The 21,825-nt window shown below is 35.7% G+C and overlaps 1 protein-coding gene across 3 annotated transcripts in view; it reads right to left on the bottom strand.

Moving 5' to 3' along the window:
• Positions 1–256: 256 nt before the first annotated feature.
• LOC149133418 (uncharacterized) overlaps positions 257–21,825 on the bottom strand; it is a 22,386-nt gene continuing 817 nt past the window's right edge. The window contains exons 2-4 of one of the 3 annotated variants that reach the window (XM_089360487.1): positions 17,148–17,255; positions 10,750–10,798; positions 257–916 (exon numbers count right to left, since the gene is read on the bottom strand). In XM_089360487.1, the coding sequence (XP_089216613.1) occupies positions 609–916; positions 10,750–10,798; positions 17,148–17,255 (465 nt within the window). In that variant the 3' untranslated portion in view covers positions 257–608. Of the gene's footprint in view, positions 917–10,749; positions 10,799–12,451; positions 15,574–17,147; positions 17,256–21,825 lie in introns of those variants that run through there. The other 2 variants (XM_089360488.1, XM_089360489.1) reach the window with 2 other exon arrangements.

Below are 21,825 nucleotides of genomic sequence, written 5' to 3'. Positions count from 1 at the left end.
GAACGTAAAACAGAGAAAAATGCTGCTAAATGATTTTTATCCGGGGGCTGCTAACGATTCTGCCAACACGCCGCGTTACAGTTCTGACATCACACCGCTTCTTAGTTCTGAGAGTTAATAAATTATCTCTGGAATAAAAGGATTTCTAAATGAAAATTAATGGAAGAATAAATGCAGAGAAATACGTAAGGGAGCGCAGGACTCTGTATACAGAAACTTTCTCGCGTGAAAAGAAATCGCAGAATGACAATAAGAATATTGAAAAGAAGATATAACACTTTATTGTTTATTTCTTGCTTTATTGTTCATATATATAAATATATATATCGTTTGTTAAAAACATTAATCCGAAAGTAGAAGCACACTCTAAGATTTAGAGCAGTTTATATTAAAAATGGGGAAGGCCGGTTTATGGGATTACCTTAGGTTTCCCGTCCATAAAGCGCTCCACTTTATAGCGCATCGCCCAAAACCCTGTTAGCCGAGCCAAAACGTCTTTGGGATCTGACGATACGCTATATATATATATATATATATATATATATATATATATATATATATATATATATATACATATAAACATATATATATACCCTTCTGTAGATTATTTACGATAGTAACCGGCCAAAATATATTAAAATTATAATAAATGAAGAACTAATTCTGTGCTTGATCAGATCAGAAGCTGTTGAAGAACCCTTTTCTGCAATAGCTGTTGGAGTAGCTAATTCTGGTAGAGAAATAACGTACTGAAAGCTCATTATGCGCGATAACCAATTTACATGTTCAAACTCAACAATATCAATTCGTCGATGCGTTCTCATTGTACTTTGTAACATGACAGTATAGTGTGGTTGTGTATACAGTATGAACTGGTAGCGATGGCGTCCAGCAACCGGAGAAGGGGGTTTGAAAGCTGTTGAAATGAAAAATAAGAGAAAAAAACATTAGTGGCAGAAATTTATATAAACATATGCATGTATTATCATTGCTGCTACGAAAATATAATAGTTACATCCTAGGGTCTGCAACTATAAAACATACCAACGGAACCCATAATTACTTTGTAGATGGGCTGAAGGTCTATACTAAAATGTTTACAATGTCATAAGCACAGCTGGAGTTAACATTTTCACCTGACACAGAAATGGAATTTGGTCGAAAGTAATGTTCATACTTGATTTCAAAACGTGGAAATTCAGTCTCCCAGACTCAGAACCTGTTCATCTGTAGTTTCTCCTATACAAAACCACCACAATAAGACTGGTCAAATACCTTGAAACAACCAACGAAGATTGGATACTGAAACTTGTTGAAAAACATGAAAGACCGAAGAAATTTCACTCTATTCTGAAAGAGAGCAAAAAATTCGCTACCGATCTCTTAGATACCCACCAGCTTGATCAGGTTGAAGGAAATGCGCCAACTGCTGCTGCAAAGAAAATAAAATTAATTGCCAAGACAAAAGCACATGAAAAATTAGCTAGCAGATGGAAACAGAAACCTCTGCATGGCAAGTATGTGGCTCGTAGCGAACAAGCTGATGTCGACCAGAAACGCACGCATCAATGGTTACGAAGCTCAGGGCTAAAAGCAGAGAGTGAAGGTTTCATATTGGCTGCTCAAGACCAAAGCTTATTAACCCGGAACTACCAAGCCAATGTGATAAAAAATGAAGCTGACCCAGAATGCCGATTCTGTAACGATGTGATTGAAACTATAGACCACCTAATCTCAGGGTGTAGAGTCTTAGCACCTGTAGAGTATAAAGCAAGACATGACAGAGTTGGCCAGTATTTACACTGGACAATATGTCAGCATTATAAAATCAAAACCGCTGACAAATGGTATAAACACCATCCGGAAGCTGTGACTGAGGGAGAAAATATATCGATTCTCTGGGACTTCCCCGTACATACTAGCAAGGCTATAAAAGCTAATAAACCAGATATTATTATAAAAGACCAGTCAAAGAAGACGTGTTTATTAATTGACATGAGTATTCCCTGTGATCATAATATAGCAGCGAAAGAATTTGACAAGATCAGTAAATATAAAGATTTGCTAATAGAAATTGAAAAAATGTGGTATCTCAAGGCAACTACCGTACCAGTGATTGTAGGATCCTTAAGAATGATTAAAAAAAGATACTGAAACCTATTTGAAAATGATACCAAGTTTACCATCCCTACAGGAAGTGCAAAAAATCGTATTAACTGGAACGACTCATGTACTGAGAAGAGCATTATCGATGTGAAAACAACATCCATTCATAATTTGTTTTTAATACATATTTTACCTGTGAATTTGCGTGTGTATACTGGGAATGCATCCGAGTTTCTCTACCCTAGATGTACGGAAAACACTCGGCGAGAAATGGAAGAAAATTTGAAGAAAGAGGAAGAAAAACAACAACATAATAATAATAATAATAATAATAATAATAATAATAATAATAATAATAATAATAATAATAATAATAATAATAATAATAATAAGCTCAGATGGAATACATGAGACGTCACGGCAATATAGGTAGGTTTGTCCATTGGACATTTTGCAGCAAGTGTGAACTTGACAGAGCAAAAAATTGGTACGATCACGTATCTGAAGCATCGTCAAAAATAGAAATGCAAAGATTCTATGGGATTTTATATTCTCAATCTAATGGTCAATGTGACCATGAGATTGAGAATAAGAAGCCGGACATAATGTTAAGTAAGAACGAAAATAAACTATGCTGGATCATAGATGTAGCATGCGCAGCTGACAACAAGCTATGCGATAAGGAAGAAAGAAAAGTCGAGAGATATTGTAGGTTGGCTTGGGAAGTTAAGCAGTTGTGGTCGATGAAAAAGGCAGCAGTAGTACCACTAATTGTCGGGGCCCTGGAAACAGTTAGCAAAAATCTCGAGGAGTAGGTGGAACAAATAGGGGCTGCAACAAGGGGGAGCACTTGCAGAAAACAGCAATTTTGGAATCGCTCAAATACTCTGAAAGGTGTTCGAAATGAAGTACATCTCCAGTGTTAGACGTTGTGCAAAGGCAATAAATAATAATAATAATAATAAAAATAAAAAAATAATAATAAGAGACACCGGGAAGTGTAACGAAGAGACACCGGGGAAGTTTAACATGTGAGAACGATAAATCACTGCCCCGAAACTTATCCAAAAACATCGGAAATAAAGAAATCGCATGGAGCCAAAACATAGCTGACAAAGGGTTGGACTATATCCGAGTAAGTAATACTCATTGAAATTTATTTCTATTTTTCCAAATATAATGATGTATCTTAACTTGATACCTCCACTACCCGCACAGCGATCGTAAACACACGTGTTACATCAAAATCAGACCATCTTCGAACCCAAAAACACCATGTACAAAAAAATTACAAACAGATTAAATAACACCGGTATTATTCCACCCAAGAATAACAACCGAGAAGTTGGTACTGTAAGCTTGTTACGAAAAAAATACGAAGATCTGAACGTGCAAAACAATCTGAGAACAGAAATAAACGAACCGGTACCCTACGAAAAGGATGACCGTCAAAATAAAGGTATTTGACCAGTCCGATTGTGGTGGTTTTGTACGTAAGTTCAAACTAGATCAAGCCTCGACCTCTGCTATTATTATTATTATTATTATTATTATTATTATTGTTCAGTAGTTTTATTGTTATAACGTGCTTTCACTTCACTACCGAGCGCAGCTCTGTGCGCCATGGTTTGCTGTGGTGCTCTTATGTTTACTGTATTGAAAGTGTTTTGCGTAGAATGTGTACAGTTCCCAGTAGCGCAATTTTCTGGATGTTATATATATTTGTAAGTCCTGGTGTTTTTGTTATGTATTTGTCTGAATATTTTATATGTATGTGTTGTTGCGTTTTCGTTTCTTGGGTAGAGCACTGCTGTGAAATAGGCGTATAGGATCGAAATGTATTCCTCACGTGTCCATTTATGCCGTTTTGGTTTTGTTTGCGGGACATGAGGAACAACGTCCGGCCCTTTATAACAAAAACACCAGGACTTACAAATATATATAACATACAGAAAATTGCACTACTGGGCACTGCACACATCCTACGCAAAACACTTTCAACCATAAGAGCATCACAGCAAGCCACAGCACATACCCAAGGCGCACAGAGCTGCGCTCGGTAGTGAAGTGAAAGCACGTTATAAAAATAAAACTACTGATCAATAATAATAATAATAATGAAAATAATAATAATAATAAGATAGCAAATGGCACTCTTCTTTTAATTTTGACTCTATATCTTCAGGAGGAGTTACCTCAATCCTTTCTATATTAACCAAAATGAAGTAGATTGACAAATTTATTTTTTGAACCAGTGGAAGAAACGCAAGATGTCGAAATATTATTCACAAGATAGCAAATGTCACTCTTCTTTTAATTTTGACTCTATGTCTTCAAGAGGAGTTACCTCAATCCTTTCTATATTAACCAAAATGAAGTAGATTGACAAAGTTATTTTTTGAACCAGGAAGACACGCAATATGTCGAAATATTGTTCACGAGATAGCAAATGGCTCTTTTATTTTAATTTTGACTCTATATCTTCAGGAGAAGTTACCTCAATCCTTTCCATATTAACCAAAATGAAGTGGATTGACAAATTTATTTTTTGAACCAGTGGAAGACACGCAAGATGTCGAAATATTGTTCACAAGATAGCAAATGGCACTCTTCTTTTAATTTTGACTCTATATCTTCAGGAGGAGTTACCTCAATCCTTTCTATATTAACCAAAATGAAGTGGATTGACAAATTTATTTTTCGAACCAGTGGAAGACACGCAAGATGTCGAAATATTGTTCACAAGATAGCAAATGGCACTCTTCTTTTAATTTTGACTCTAGATCTTCAGGAGGAGTTACCTCAATCCTTTCTATATTAATAATAATAATAATAATAATAATAATAATAATAATAATAATAATAATAATAATAATAATAATAATAATAATAATAATAATAATAATAATAATAATAAATGCCCAGATGCAGTACCAGGCAGTGGCTCTCATGGCTTCTGATCTTAATTGATTGGAAGTGTTACCATGTACATTGATATGTCTTGGAATAAACGATGGGCTACAGCAAATATTCTGCTCAATACCACAGATTTGCATGTCAGTTGTTTCACCTTAACCAGTTGAGCATGGCCATTGGTGGCTGACGATATGTGCATCTCTGATCATGAGCAGAAGTAGTGGAGGAGCATCATAGCCATGTGTTGAGATGAATTCTTTGGGGTTTGAATAATTCACTTTTGGAAAGAGGGGTGTTTTGTTCAACATCCTGAAACAAACCTTTTTCAGGGACCTTTTGAGCGGGACGGGCTACTCGACCTGAAGAAAATTCTAACTGAGCCCCACCTGCAAGGTCATGCGCTGTTTATCTTGATATGGCATCACCATGTCGCCCACATATGGTTGTGATGCCTGTGCCTGGTGTACACTTATCAGACGGGTAGTCATGATGGGGATACTGGGCTTCGTATAATTTACCCCAGTGTCACTTTGATGACATGCACTGCTCTCTCACTCAATAATAATAATAATAATAATAATAATAATAATAATAATAATAATAATAATAATAATAATAATAATAATAATACGACCGCAGAAGAACCAATTTAATTATGGAAAGTAGACTGAATGGAAGAAAGAAACTCGGGCAATGAACAGATGGGCTGTTTTCTTGATGCAATGCGGTGCAGGTGTTGTTAGGTGGACAAAGAACGAGCTTGATGAAATAGACAGGAACACTAGAAAAGTGATGACTATTAACAGGGAACTACATCCCAAAGCGATATTGACAGACTATATGTGCCTCGAAACAAGTCTCGGAAGAGGTCTCATAAGATGCAAGACCTGTCTTGTTAACGAGAAGAACAATCTGGGTTGCTACATCAAACATCAGTGAACCCTTCGCTTTTCGTTGTTAGAATTAACAATAAAATACTAAACGAAAATGCGATGCACCCACAAATATTGAAGAAACAAGAAGAGTAAACAACTGGAAAATGAAACCACAGCATGGGCAATACCTGAGATAAATCGGAGGAAAAGATAAGATCTGAAAGCATGCACTGAGGCATTGATATGCAGTGCCCAGGGTGAAGCTGTGAGAACTTATTACACCAAGTTCCAAATAGATAAGAGTAGCGAATCACCGCTTCGTAGGATGTGTGGTAGCAGAAACGAAACAATCTCATCTGTGTGTGTGCGTGTACATACTGTGCATGTTTATACTGAGTATGCGTTTGTATATATGTGTGTATACGTGGGTGTGGCTTATGTAGTTTTCGGTGGTGGGGGGTATACATGCTATGTGTGCTATATTTGTTGTGGCGAAGTGTGTGTGTGTTCGTGTGAATGCGCGCGTGTGTGTATATGTTATTTTTCTGTGTGGTGCGTGCATATGTTTGGGTGTATTACTGTGGGTGTTTTATTTGTATTGTTTGTGCAATGTGTGTGTATACGTGTGAGTGTGTCTTGTAACTGTTAGAGCGGTGTATGTAGGTGTGTGCATGTTTACGCATGTGTGTGTATTTGAGTTTTGGCTGTGATTGGTAGAACCGTATTGCATGTGTATATATGTGTGTGTTTGTGTGGAAGGTTTGCATTGTATTTGTGTGTGTGCGTTTGTACATCTTTGTATGTTTTTGTGGAAGTGTACCTGGGGGGTATGTAAGAGTATGTTTTGTTGTGGTCTGTGTTTTTGAATAAGTATATTTTCCTTATTTATCCGAGTTTGGTCAGTGGTGCTGTCTGGGCATTGGTACAGTAGGAAAACTAAGAATTTGGGGGACTTGTTTTGTGCACAGAGATCTAAGTGGCCACTAAATGGTATCTGTCTTGTGGTGAGATCCTTAAATTTGTTTGAAATTTTAAGGTGTTTCCATTATTTTGTCCAACCCTGAACACTATTCAATTTTTTTCTCCGTGTTTTTCTCCTTGTCTCCGTATTCTTTCTGTTGAAGAACGTAGCTCGAAACGTCAAAGACTTTCCGTATTCCCGAGCGTCATACTAATACATCCTTTTGTTATATACACCACCTGTCCTCGTCTGTTGTTGATTTTTCGTACATTCTCCCATATATATATATATATATATATATATATATATATATATATATATATATATATATATATATATATATATATATATATATATATATATATATATATATATATATATATATATATATATATATATATATATATATATATATATATATATATATATATATATATATATATATATATATATATATATATATATATATATACATATATATATATATATATATATATATATATATATATATATATATATATATATACATATATATGTATATATATATATATATATATATATATATATATACATATATATATATATGTATATATATTTCCTTATGAATATAACAGGTTCTCTATCCTACTACTGGAACTTCATAAGTTTTAACACTAATATTAACACAAATTATTGAATTCCAAGTATATTAATCTATATGGGGTTAAACCGGTGTTCGCTTAGATAGAATACATCCCTGTGAAAGAGCAACCTTCTTCCATTCGAAACTTCATAAACACTCGTTATATAATATATAAGATATATATATTACATCAAAATTTTTTATAGAGTTACCCAAGTGGACAGTTCGTCAGACTCTACATGAATACAAAAGTCGCAGACGTGAGGAAAGGCTCAGAATACGAGGAATACAAAAAACGCTCATGAGTACGAGTTATTTCCCCTTAATCAAAAGGGCAAAAACCTTTCTAGACTCGGAGCGGCCTAACTAGCAAACGGGCAGATCCAATTTTCTAGTAAATAATGCTTGAAGTGGATACATTTACAAAACACTTCTTTTCGACTATTTAATGCGACAGGCTTTAAGAATCTTGGATCTCTCCGCGATGCAGATCTTGCAATGGCCACCTCCATTAATATACGGGCCCGGATAATCAATTAATTTCCATCTGAAAAACACACGGGGCCCGTGATCTTTGAGGTGCCACACATGGTGGGCCAGAGACGTAACCGTCTTCCTGGGTCACCGACGGATGACTGGTGATTAAGAAACGCTTTTTGAAAGAAGTACTCGCCGAAACATATATATATATATATATATATATATATATATATATGTACAATATCTCAAAGAAGTATGTAAAATTGCCATTTCTCTGGTAATGTCGAAGGAAAGCAAGCAAAATTTATACTGAATAAAGTATATTATACATGCAAACATTATGCAAATTTGGAACACAGAACAATAAATGTTTTAAAAGATATGAATGAAGTATTAATTTTCAAACTTTACAACAATAATTACACCCTAAAAGATTATTTGTTATATTCAATATTTGGTGTGACAGCCTTTACTTTCAATGTCTGCATTAAGTCTTCTGATGAAATAGACCTCCATTCATCCTGAAGGATGTCTTTCAACTGTTTTTATTGCGGTGCTATTTTTCTCGTCAACCTTCTTTTTCAAAACACCCGATAAATGTTCTTTTGGGTTTAAATCAGGTGATATGATAGGCCAAGGCAACATCTTTAACTTTTTATCTGCTAGAAACTTATTCGTCATCTCTGACGTGAGTTTAGGGTCATTCTCATGTTGGAACATGAAATATCTTCCTACTTCCTTGATGCTTTTCAATATAGTTTTCGCCATACTCGTTTAATACAAACTGACCCAAACGTTGATTTTAGTGTCATCAGGAAAAAGGATTTTATTCCAAAACTTCTTTCCCTTACTCACATGAATTTCGGCAAAAGAAAGACGACTTGATTTATGCCCGGTAGTAAGGAATGGCTTCCCACGTGGAATGTGTTCGTGAAGACCACAATGTTTCAAACGTCGGTGAACTGTTTGAGCGGATACACTCTTTCCACTAACAGAAGACACTTCTTGGGCCAAAGATGAAGCTGTACGACGTTGGGTGTGGCGAATATCATGAGCAGTTAAAACAGAAGGACGAAATGTACGATGTTTATAGCTTAGCTGTCCTGTAGCTTTGTACTTCTGAATTACTTTGACAACTGTGTTTACGCTAACATGAATACTTTTGTTAACTAACTTGTATCCCAAACCATTCTTGTGTAAATTAAGAATTATTTTCTTCAAATCTTCAATTTTTTTCCCTTTTGATCACAATGAAGAAGATTTTCACCACGGTAAACAAATCAAAATTCCTGCAGATGCAATAATAATGACCGGTTCAGAAATGCTAGGAGAAATAATTTATTAGAATTGAAATTATCAGCAATATCTGAATTTAGTAAAAGAAAGGAAAGCGGATAGAATATTAAATATAGCAGATTTCCTTTAGGGTGTACATATTTTTATAACGTTTGAAAGTTAATATTTCATTCATATCTTTGAAAACCTTTATTGCTTTTGTTCCAAATTTGTATAATGTTGCAATAGTAAAAAAAAATTTGGTCGACCTAACTGCGGAACATGACCCAATCTTTTGAAAGGGTCAGAATTCCATTTTAAACGAAGGCAGATAATCAAATTCTAATCCAATTTCACTTGCGCCTCTGAAAACCTCATTTATGTCATCAGATGCTTAGGCTGCTATAAAAGCTATATAGGTCCCACAGAATACTCTCTTAGACGTAGATGTACAGTCCACAGTCAACAGATTTCTTCCCCATCAAATCGCCAGATACATCTCACGAAACACCTTGCAGACATGTCGAACAACGTGAGAAACAAGCTTCTTACCAGATTACCATACACCTACTTCTGCGCCTATATATGTATAATATGCATATATATATATATATATATATATATATATATATATATATATATATATATATATATATATATATATATATATACATATATATATTCACACACACATATATATATCTATATATATATATATTCACATATATATGTATATATGTACGTGTATATATATATATGTATGTATATATATATATATATATATATATATATATATATATATATATGTATGTATATATATATATATATGTATATATATATATATATATATATATATATATATATATATATATATATATATATATATATATATATATATGTATATATATATATATATATATATATGTATATATATATATATATATATATATATATATATATATATATATATATATAATAATAATAATAATAAAGGAGTTATGTCGTAACTCCTTTATTATTATTAATATAACCAAAAGGATCGATTCCTGAAGAGTCTACATACCTTCATTGTCGTTTTTTTCTGCTATTTTGGTGATGATTTTTTGAGTTAACTTACCAATTATTTTTGTTGGTAGTTAATCAATAATATATATATATATATATATATATGTGTGTGTGTGTGTGTGTGTGTGTGTGTGTGTGTGTGTGTGTGTGTGTGTGTGTGTGTATGCGTGTGTGTGTGTGTGTGTGCGCCTGTTTGTATGTGTGTGTGTGTGTGCATACATGCTCGAATATATACATCCATATGTATCTCGTTTCATGTACACAATAGTAGAAAGATACACTGTAGAAAGATATTTCTCTACAGACTTTCACAAATAGGTTTTTACAACACGCCTTGTGTCTCCAAGCAATCCACAGGCTCTGAGCATATGGTGTGTACGTATGTATGTGTATGTGTATGTATCTATATGTACGTATCATGATTGAGTAACAGTGAAAATAGTACTTACGTACATGGTGCGATGATGTTGGCGTTATGACTGATCTCAGTTGTGCGCGCTGAAATTATAATATACATATATATATATATACACACACACACACACACACACACACACATACATATATATATAGATATATATATATATATATATATATATATATATATATATATATATATATATATATATATATATATATGTATAAAAAAAAACAAACGAACATGTATTAACAGAGCATATAGATTCTACAGGCACTCCCCATACACACACATGCACTTACAAAAACATAGACACATTGAAGGATACGCATACGTAGACACATTCAATAGGAATACAAAATACAAAATGGCTGATAGTTAGCAAAGTGAGACACACATAAGAAAGAAGAAAGCAAATGACCACTGATGAGGTCACAAAAGTGTGACGAAAGAACTCTGGCCGAAATAGGATTAATGTAATATAAAGCTGAAGCAAATTAACACCAAATATACAGTGCGTGTGATTTTTATTGGCTAAACTGGCAATATGACCATCCCCAAGTACATCAACATATATATATATATATATATATATATATATATATATATATATATTATAATTTTCCAGTAAATTTTGTAATCGTTACCAATATAGCATAGGACATCACCACAAAGGATCATTGATTAGATTCCTTAAGGATTGTTCTCTTTGTTTACTCTATCCAGCGACTGATCGCCGGATAGAGCTGAGCACAGAAATGTTGACATCGAATGGTAAATAATTAAATAAATGGAATAAAAATCGATCGTGTTGAAAGTCTCTATCGTTTTTAAATTTACAAATTTGAAACCTTGGATATATATATATATATATATATATATATATATATATATATATAGGTGAGAAAGGTGGTATGTGAAAGCACGTGGTTGGATGTATCAAAGATAATAAGAGTGAAAAAACTACAGAGGGCTTGTGTTACATGGTTAAAGTATGTTTTTAAATTATGTCAGAAAAATGTTATAAAATCTTTTTGTTATATAAACATTGTATTTTGAGAAATAACAGGTTTCGTGTTGTCTTTTCAAATTTCTCTACTTCATTGTAACGTGTTCGCTCCAGTCTGAAAAGAAGAGTTCTAGATAGGTAATTAGGGATTTCTTCCGGTATAGGGGAGATAATCGAAATCTAGGAGGTGGTAGAATTTGATTAATTTACCATGGTTTTGTTCTATATTTTTTTCCTTTTTCTCAGTGGGGTGATGAATTTCCTTATTTAAATGTGTTAGCAATGGTTAAGTTTGGGTTTGTATTTTTGAATGAAAGAGGTTTCCTTATTTAATCTAATCTGTGTTGGTGTTCTAATGGCACATTGATAGAAAGGAAAGATAATTAATTGTGGTAGCATTTGTTTTGCGCATTTCTCAATATGTTCACTAAAAGGTATCATTCGGTATTCTGGGCATGCAATCTGCTGTCGATGCAGAGTGCATCTGCGTCTGAGCGATAATCCTGTGGACCCTATTGGAGCGAACATTTTTCTGACATAATTTAAATATATACTTTAACCATGTAACACAAGCCTTCTGTAGTTTTTTCACTCTTATTATCTTTTATACATCCAACCACGTGCTTTCACATACCACCTTTCTCACCTATATATATATATATATATATATATATATATATATATATGTGTGTGTATATATGTATTATGATACATATTAAAGTATTATAATATGTATTTATGTATGTATGCATTTATGTGTAGATTTGTACCTTTTAGGTATGTATTCTCATGCATATAGTTACATATCTAGACATGCTCATATAGAGGGGTAGGACAAAATATTAGAAACACCTAGCATCATAGCATCATAATTTTGAAATATCTGTAAAGCAGTCAAAAGCTTGTTTATTTTTATGTTTTTTTTATTTCTTATTAGTGTTGCTTAATATGTTTTGCTAAAATTGCTGTTTCTTTTCAGACGACATCCGAAAAAGGTAATTAAAATTCATTAAAATGACAGATGTTTCGAACTTTCAAACAGGTCAAATTTTTGGTGCTCGTATGGGGTCTCTTACTTCATCGGACTCTTACGCGAATTGTTAGAAAGGATCACAAAAGTAGGGCTCCCAAAATTACTGCAGAGCTTAATGACCACCTCGAGAAACCTGTTTCCACAAAAACTTCTCGCCAGGAGCAGCAGAAAGCCGGATTTCACGTGAAGCCTACAATCAAGAAACCACTACTTCCATAACAAAAGTTGCAAAGCGTTTAGTGTGGAGTAAAAACCTACAGAATTGATCCCTAGAACAGTGAAAGATGCTATTTTCTCGGAGGAACTATTCTTTACCATATTTCCACCCACCGGCCGAGTATACGTGTGGAGTCGGCCAATACGAATTATCCTTTACCTTATTTCCGCCCACTGGCCGAGTATACGTGTGGAGACACCCGAAAGAAACATTTGACCCATAGTGTCTTCTTCCAACTTTTAAACATGGAGGAGAGCTTTTGATGATTTGGTAGGGGCTATATCTTGGAAATCTGCCGCCCCAACGGTTTCCTTTAATGGCAGAATTAATACTCCAGAGAATTTAAGCATTTTATCTAATGAAATTCATCCTATGGCTTCGGAGATGATTCCAGAGGGAAACGCAATCTTTCAGGATGATAATGCATCAATTCACACAGCTAAAGGTGTTACCGAATAACACAAGGAACATTCTAGTGAAGATGAACAACTTATCTGGCCACCACAGTCCCCAGATCTCAATATTACTGAACATTTATAGTGCATTTTAGAAAAACAAGAAGTCGATATCATCCACCATCATCACTACAAGAACGGGAGACTTTTTTAGCTAAAGAATGAACAAAAATTCCTTTAGTGACTATTCAAAATTTGTACGAGTCCATACCTCGTAGAATTCAAGCTGTAATTACTGTCAAAGGCGGTTCTACTCCATATCAAAATAAATTCGTTTGAAATTTTAAGGTGTTTTCCTTATTTTGTCCAACCCCTGTATATTTAAATGATAAACTTCTGGAAAGTTTTGCAGATTTTTATAATTCCAGTGATGGATTGAATCTGTTGTCTCCGAATTAGCTTTCCCCTTTCTGGTTTTGCGAAGCCAAATTTTTGAAGATTGTTATTTAAGCAGTGTGTTACATATCCCAGGGCCCCAATAATTACGGGTATAAACCTAAACTTGTAACCTGGATAGAGTAACTTCAAATTTTTCAATAGTTCAAAATAGGTGTTCTCTTTTTAACAGATCTTCATCTGCATGTTATCATCCGCCGGGCATCTGATTTCCGCAACTCTACAGAGTTTCTCTTCTCTATCCCAAATCATTATATCAGGTCTATTGTGCTTACATTTTATTGGAGTCTTCACTGGGATATTCTACCAGTATTACTTCCTATTATGAGTGGCTATGGTTTCTGGCATATTGTGGGTTTTTATTTCTTTGTTGTCAGGATTATACTTCCGACGGATTTCCTTATACGGTGCCCTAGCTACAACATCATGTCTCATCGGTAGATGATACCGTGATGACATTTTCGGACAACTGCTTATGATGTGGACAATATCTTCAGTGTTAACTCCACAAAGTCTGCATCGGTTGTCACATTTTACTGATTTTCTTGCATCTCTATCTCTTTTGTGCATCAGGTATTTGGTTGATATTTCTTGTTCGTGGATTGCAAACGCATATATGTATGTATGTATGTATGTATGTATGTATGTATGTATATTTATATATCAGCTCAAATTGGCTGATATATACAAGAATAGGAGAATGGATTTTCAAGACCACGTGACTCGATAAATACACCTCCTCGACTTACCACCTGCGTGACTTACGACTATGGGCACTTACGACCACCAAAATTAAGGAAAGAAATAAAGCGATGTTGGAACGTTCGGCAGCTTCACGTAGGATAATTACAGCAGCATCTGGCAACGCAGGCGTCCCTACAACTCAGGCATCCAGTGCTTGCCACTGTCACTCACTCAGTCACTTTCAAGCGTCAGTTGCGTTTGAATGAAAATAGTGTTGAAGAATATAAATCCGACATACGACCAGATTGACTTACGACCTATCAGTAGGAACGGAACTCTTTCGTAAGTCGAAGAGAGGATGTAATTTCTTTTAAGAGAAATCACGAGCCCTGTACCATTGCTTTCGTGGGAATTCATTATCAAGTTTTACATTCGGAGTTACACATGTGTGAACCCATTCACGTTTTTACACGCGTTTATGCATTAGCTAGGCCAATGTGAGAGAAGCTGTTCTCTTTCATCCGTGAGTGCAGCTCTGTGTACGCTTTACTCCCTGTAAATATTTTAGCGTAGAAAAACTTCTCAGAAGATTCACTGTAGATTAGAGATATAACATAAAAACTTGACCTGCAGATCCTCGGTTAGCGGCTGTCCTCAGTTTATGGTCTTCTGTGGTAACGTCGAGAAAATTTGCAACTTTCTAAGAAGTGGCCCTGAGGAACGTGTTCAATTCTATGCACACACGCACACGCAGAGAAACACACAAACACACACATACATATGTATGCATATATATATATATGAGATTGTTGTCAACAGTTACTCCTAGGTCTCTGATATTATTAGATGCTGTAGGAAGAGAATATGGTTGTTTTAGCATAGTCTTTCTTCCAAAATACATCAGCTCAAATTATCTCTCGTTTAGTTGCATTTTGTTTTTGTCTGCTCATTAACTTCCAAAATGTAGATCAAACTGGAATTCAGTTTGGTCTTCTCCGTTGATAATCTTATGGAGGTTAGAGTCATCGGCGGATATTTTTACTTTGCTGTGTTTTATGACGCTTGAAATTAGATTAATACAAAATTATATTAATACAAAAATTAGATTAATACAAATTAGATTAATACAAAAAAGAAACGAATAAGTAAATAAAAAACAAATTAAATTAAATTAAGCGAACGTGAATAAACAGGGGATATTTGATAATGCAGGTTCCATAAACATTCGTACACACATACTTACTAAACATAGGCACACACAAGGATATACACATGCGCAATAAAGACACATACAACAGGAATACAAAATGGCAGATCGTTAGGAAGGAGCGACACAGAAAAGAAAGAAGAAAGCAAAGGATCCCTGATGTGGTTACAGAAGTGTGACGAAAGAACATATGAAAGAAAGCTCAAGCAGGTGGAAGCCACATATATAGTGCGTGTGTTTTCATTAGATAAATTGGCAACATGACATCCACGAATACAACATGCTATATATATATATATATTTCAAAATGTAACCACATGTGAATGTTTGGGGATATTTTCGCTCCGTCTTCCTTTGTATCGTATTTTTTTTTCTTTTTTGAAGAAGAGCATTGCTCGAAACGTTAAACCATCTTTCTTTCCTTCTTTGAGCGTCTGCTAACACATTACATATATCACGTCCTCGCGTTGTTGAGTCTTTTGTGCTTGCTCTTTTTAATTTACTATATATATATATATATATATATATATATATATATATATATATATATATATATATATATATATATATATATATAATGACAAATGAATGACGGAAGATGGAATATACGAGAATTATTAATCAGGGTAAATATTTCGACACATTTAGCATCGATCCCTCACGGGATATGTGTATATATATATATATATATATATATATATATATATATGCTTATATTAGATGTTACACATTTTACTAATTTACTACACACAGATACTCTCACAAACAGACACACATGGACAACGTCGGAAAAATTAAAAGATTCAATAGTTTAAATCTAGCCACTGCACATAAAGAGGCAGATTTTATTAATTTCTGTTCGTATATACATTACTATTAACCATTGAACGAAAAATTTATTCAACTTATTAACCTCCCCAGATATTGTAAATATTATTTAACTCTTCCCCTAATACTATCAACAACCAAATACGAAATTTATGTAGTAACACCGACAAGAGCTAGTAATAAAATCGTGAAATTATGGCAACATCATTAATTAAAGAGAACATCTATTAACAGTGTGAAACCGGTAAATTGCAGAAATATTTGATTTCTTTCATGTTTTAGCGCAGATTTCAGTGACATTTCTCAATATTCCTTATGATTTATCAGGTGAACAATTTCTTGAATCTCTTCACTGTATATATATGTACGTATGTGTGTGTGTTTGTTTGTGTTTGCGTGTATGAACATGTACATCTTTGTGCACGTGTATGTATCTTTGCGTATATGCATATGTGCAAGTGTCTGTATGTGTGTGCGCGGTGCGTTCGAATTTGTGGAATTATATATGCATATTTGTGCTTAAATTGACACAGTTGCATGTACGAATGCACACGTCTGCATAAAAAGATACATTTAACAAAAAATACCTCTCATACTTACTTTGATTTGTGTTTGTACCCAATGCGGATAGGCCATATGACCTTGCTCGAATGCGTCCGGATCAATCATGACCATCACGTATAATGCTGTTCTCAGATTTGCATCTGCCTAATAAAACGCAGACGTTTTTTTTTAAATTAGGAAAAATTATTTTATTAAATTATACATACACACATATGAACATATTAGGAATTTGGCAAGCATATATATAGTGGTTAAGATGTTGGTCAAAAGATCTACCGATCGTGATTTCGAATGCGAGATGCAGTGGAGCGTTTTGTTCTTAAGGAAAATATTTCACCTCACGTTACTCTGCGATCACTTCGACAGTTGGCATCTGGCACACTGTGGCCCTATTCAGACAACATCGATTTGAGTTAATGTATGGCACAAACATTTTATCTCTATGAACACATCAGTTGTAAAGGTCGTTCGGCAAAAACTGAATACTCATACGTCGTCTTCGAAGGGAAGGCACACTGGCAAAACACTACTCTTCTAAAGGGAAACCTAACCTGACATTGTGTTTTGGTGCCACAAAACAAATGAGGCCTAGCCATCCACTCAAGAAAGCACATAGTAAATTATCCACAAGCACTCAAGCAGACTCAACTTGATCCCTTTGCCAAAAGATTTGCGAGGTACCAGCAGGCCTCAAGAGACACGTTCGTGATTATAAAACGCGTTCAGCCTTTTATGTTACTGAACTCTCATTTGTCGTTCACGACAAGAGAATCCTTCATATATATATATATATATATATATATATATATATATATATATAACACGAGGACAGGTGGTGTAAACAACAAAAGGATTTATTAGTTTGACGCTCGGGAATACAGAATGTCTTTAACGTTTCGAGCTACGCTCGTCAACAGATAGGATACGGAGAAAACAAGGAGAAAAACACGGAGAAAAAGAAATTGAATGGTGTTTGGTCAGCGATTAATCATGGCGTATAAATGGAGTTTAACGCATTTTCATAGATTTGGGTTGTCTCTTGCTTTTGATGATGGTGTGTGTTTGGCGGATTAAGTTCATTCTATGGTCCTTTTTTAGCAGGGGAATGTTTGAAAGATGGTGTCGAAGGCTTCATTGTTGAGAGGATTGTGTGTTGAGATGTATAGTAGGGATTTTGGTTGTAAATCCTTCTTTAATTTGGGATGTCTGAGTTCGTGGATGTTCAAAGCCTATGTCAATTAGTGAAGGTGGGTAGTTTCTGGTGATCAGCGTATTCTTTAGTTCATATAGTCGTATGTCCCTGGTGCTTGCATTAGAAACTATAGTACATATCCTTTTTGCTAGGTTAAACGGGATATTCATTCTGGTGTGTCTGTCAGCAATGAAGAAATTGCCTTTGGTGTATCAGAGGACTTAGCTGACCTTCTGGCATTTGCTGCCAGCTCATCCAAAAACCTAGGCTGTGTTCCCCTGAAAGGCGCTCTCTGGCTTGTTCGACCAGGTCTGAAACACAGACTAATCAGGCTGTCTTTTTCAAACTCTTCTGAGACATTTCAATAACTTTTAACCTCTATTAAAATTAGGCGAGAAAATAGGATTACCTTCAGAACACGCCCTGGCCTACCACTTGATGTACATCCAAAGCTAAGTGCTGTAGATTCCTTGAATTGGAATTCAGCACAACATGCAAGCTTCAGCCTACGTGCAAATGGGCTGATATGGAAGTTTATTAAGGCTGGCAAAACATGGGGAAGAGATACGTGCTGGTGTGAACACACTGTACCCACAATAGTTGGCAATGAAAAAACTGTGGAGAAAAATCAGAACAACCCTCCATCCCCTACACATCATCATAAAACTGAAATCAAGGTACAAACTGTTGTCCTTAAATGCTCGTAGCTTGTGCAACAAAGTACATCTTTTTTATTCTTATGCCACAAGTATCGACTCCGATTTCATTACAATATGGGCACATTCCTAGCTGTGTGATGGGTGTTTCAGTGTAGCTGGCTACAACTTATTTCGCAAAGACCGCATTAATCGTGGTGATGTGATGGTCTACGTTCGTTCAAACTTTTCAGCAATTCCTTGCATTGATTGGAACCAATCACGTGAAGAAGTATTTTTCTGCGATATACGTCTGACCATGTCAGCACTTCTACTTGGAGGTGTTTACCTCCCCACCAAATTACCATCAGGACACACAGTTCCTCAGGACTGCCGCCAGGAAAACAGCCACTTACGTTTTATTGCAGGTGACCTGAGATTGATTGGGAAATCTTTCATTGGCTGCGAAATGCAAATGATTTCATAGAGCTAGTGCTGTACTCGAACTGGGTCTAAGTAGTCAACTCCCCAACAGGAGGTGACAAAACTTTGGATCTGCTCTTTATCACTACTTCTGAAACGGTTATTAGTATTACTACTGAGGAATCGTTAGGTGACTCTGATCATGCTATGATCATTGCCAATCTGTCCCTCAATGGGCAGTAACAAAAACCACAGCCATCTCCAAAATGCTCGCTTTGGTTGGAATAAAGTAGACTGGAACTCTTACTATACCCAGCGACAGCACCCAAAATGTCTGGAGTTTTACGACTCTAGAGATGTGATCACTATACTGTAGAACATCTTGAACTCAATGTGGACAGCATGTGCGGCATCAGTACCATGTAAGCATAAAAACCATCTCCAAATGGCAACTTGGGAGACTTCAGCAGTCAGATTTGCCAGGAAAGAACGTCATAATGCTGAACAGGAATACAAACTGCATAAATCAGATATAAATAGGAAAAAGCGCAATAAATCATCCATCCATCTCAAGCAGGTGACAAAAAAGAGCAGTGCTTGAATTTGAGCAGCACATAGCAGCCAACCCTGACAGTAAGGTGTTCTGGAAATATGTACATTGAAAGCAGAGACGTCACTCTTCAGTTGATCCCCTTCGCAATCCCCCACATTAGCCAGATTACTAACGATCCCAAAGAATGCACAGAACTCGTTACTGAATGCTATGCAGGCATTTCTACCGTCGAAAACCAAAACGTACCATTTCCACTACGCCTGGCACTAAATTCCATAACATCTATGGAATTTACACCTGCAATGCTGTGACATCACCTTAGGAGTAAGCGCAACTATGTCTCTCCTGGTCTTGATGGTGTTACGTACCTGCTTCTCAAACGTAGTGGGTACTTTCTTCTGCGCCAGCTTTCACTCTTCTTTCAGTTCTGTCTTAACAAAGGTGCTACTCCGGAGAAGTGGAAAATTGCCAGTGTTTTTCCTCTGTTCAGAAAGGTTGACTGTACGTTTCTCGTCAACTATCGTCCAGTCAGTCTTACTAGCTGCATTGCCAGACTGGCGGAATCCTGTAACAGAGAAACACTCTGGAACTTCTGGCATTCTCACAGCCTTATCCCGCCCTCGGAATTTGGGTTTGTCCTTAATTCCAGCTGCTGTGATCAACTTATGGAGTTTCTTCAATACATTTCCCGGGTCACTGATGGCGGCTCATGGGTGGATGTTGTTTGCCGTGACTTTGCTAAAGCTTTCAATTCTCTGTCACACAAAACTTTCTGCAATGGATGCGAAAGATGATCTTTTTAAAAGGTTGGAGTCCTTCATTCTCAGCCGAAAAGAGGTAGACTCGGTTCTAGTACAGCATTCTTCACCCTATGAGGTATCTGGCGTACCACAGGGATCTGTTCTTGGTCTCTTTTTGTCTTTTGCATACATTAATAACATAGATGCCAGCATAAAGAATGCTGCAGTGCTGAAATATACAGATGACATCAAGCCGTACCTTGAGATAAAAAGGACAGATCCTGAACACTATAGATGTTTCATGCAATCGGATCTGGTCACAATGCAACAATGGATCACGGACTGGCAGCCGAAGCTGGCCGTGGACAAGTGCACCACCATACATTTTGGGAGGATAAAAACAGCGTCCATATACTCTCTCTACAACACTAATATCAAGTCTTTTTGTGAACATGAACTAGGCATTACAGTCGGAAGCGAATTGCGCTGGATAGAAAAGAACATCTCTAAAATTGTCAAGAAGACCGAGGGTGTCTTGGCATCACTCAGCAAGACATTTGTCAGTCGCTCTCCAGCTATATATAGCTATGGTGCGGCCACACTCGGAATTTGCATCACCAATCTGGAAGCATTGTCTTGCTCAGGACAATACCCTCCATGAGGCATCTACCATATTCTGAACGCCTTGCTTCCTTGGGCCTAGATACATTGAAGCTCCGATGTTAGGCAACTGACTTGCTAAACACCCCAAAATTATCTTCCATCGTGCCAACAACCACCATGAGAAGGTTTTTGAGTTCCATGTGTCTGACACATGTGGGCATGCCTACAAAGTCAGAAAACAGCAAAGCTCCCATTACTTTCGGAAACACCTTTTCACAACCAGAGTTGCTGAAAATGGAAAATAGTACCTGCACCAGTTGTTAGTTGCCGAGATATTGCATCCTTTAAAACCTCTATGCTGCTTGAAGTTCTCCAACACCACACCTGATATCTCCTGCATACGCATGCACACATGTATATCATGACTCTTACACTGTTCACTTTCCTGACTGTATGTGTGTACGAATACATCTATGGATGCGCGTGAGCTTGCATGTGTATATATATGCGTGTATATGTATAGGCATATGTATGTGTCTATATACATGTGTGTGTGTGTACATATTCG

This window comes from Octopus bimaculoides, chromosome 11, assembly GCF_046866305.1.
Source record: "Octopus bimaculoides isolate indiv1 chromosome 11, ASM4686630v1, whole genome shotgun sequence".
NCBI classification, from domain to species: Eukaryota; Metazoa; Mollusca; class Cephalopoda; order Octopoda; family Octopodidae; genus Octopus; species Octopus bimaculoides.
This window is presented reverse-complemented; position numbering and strand designations above follow the sequence as displayed.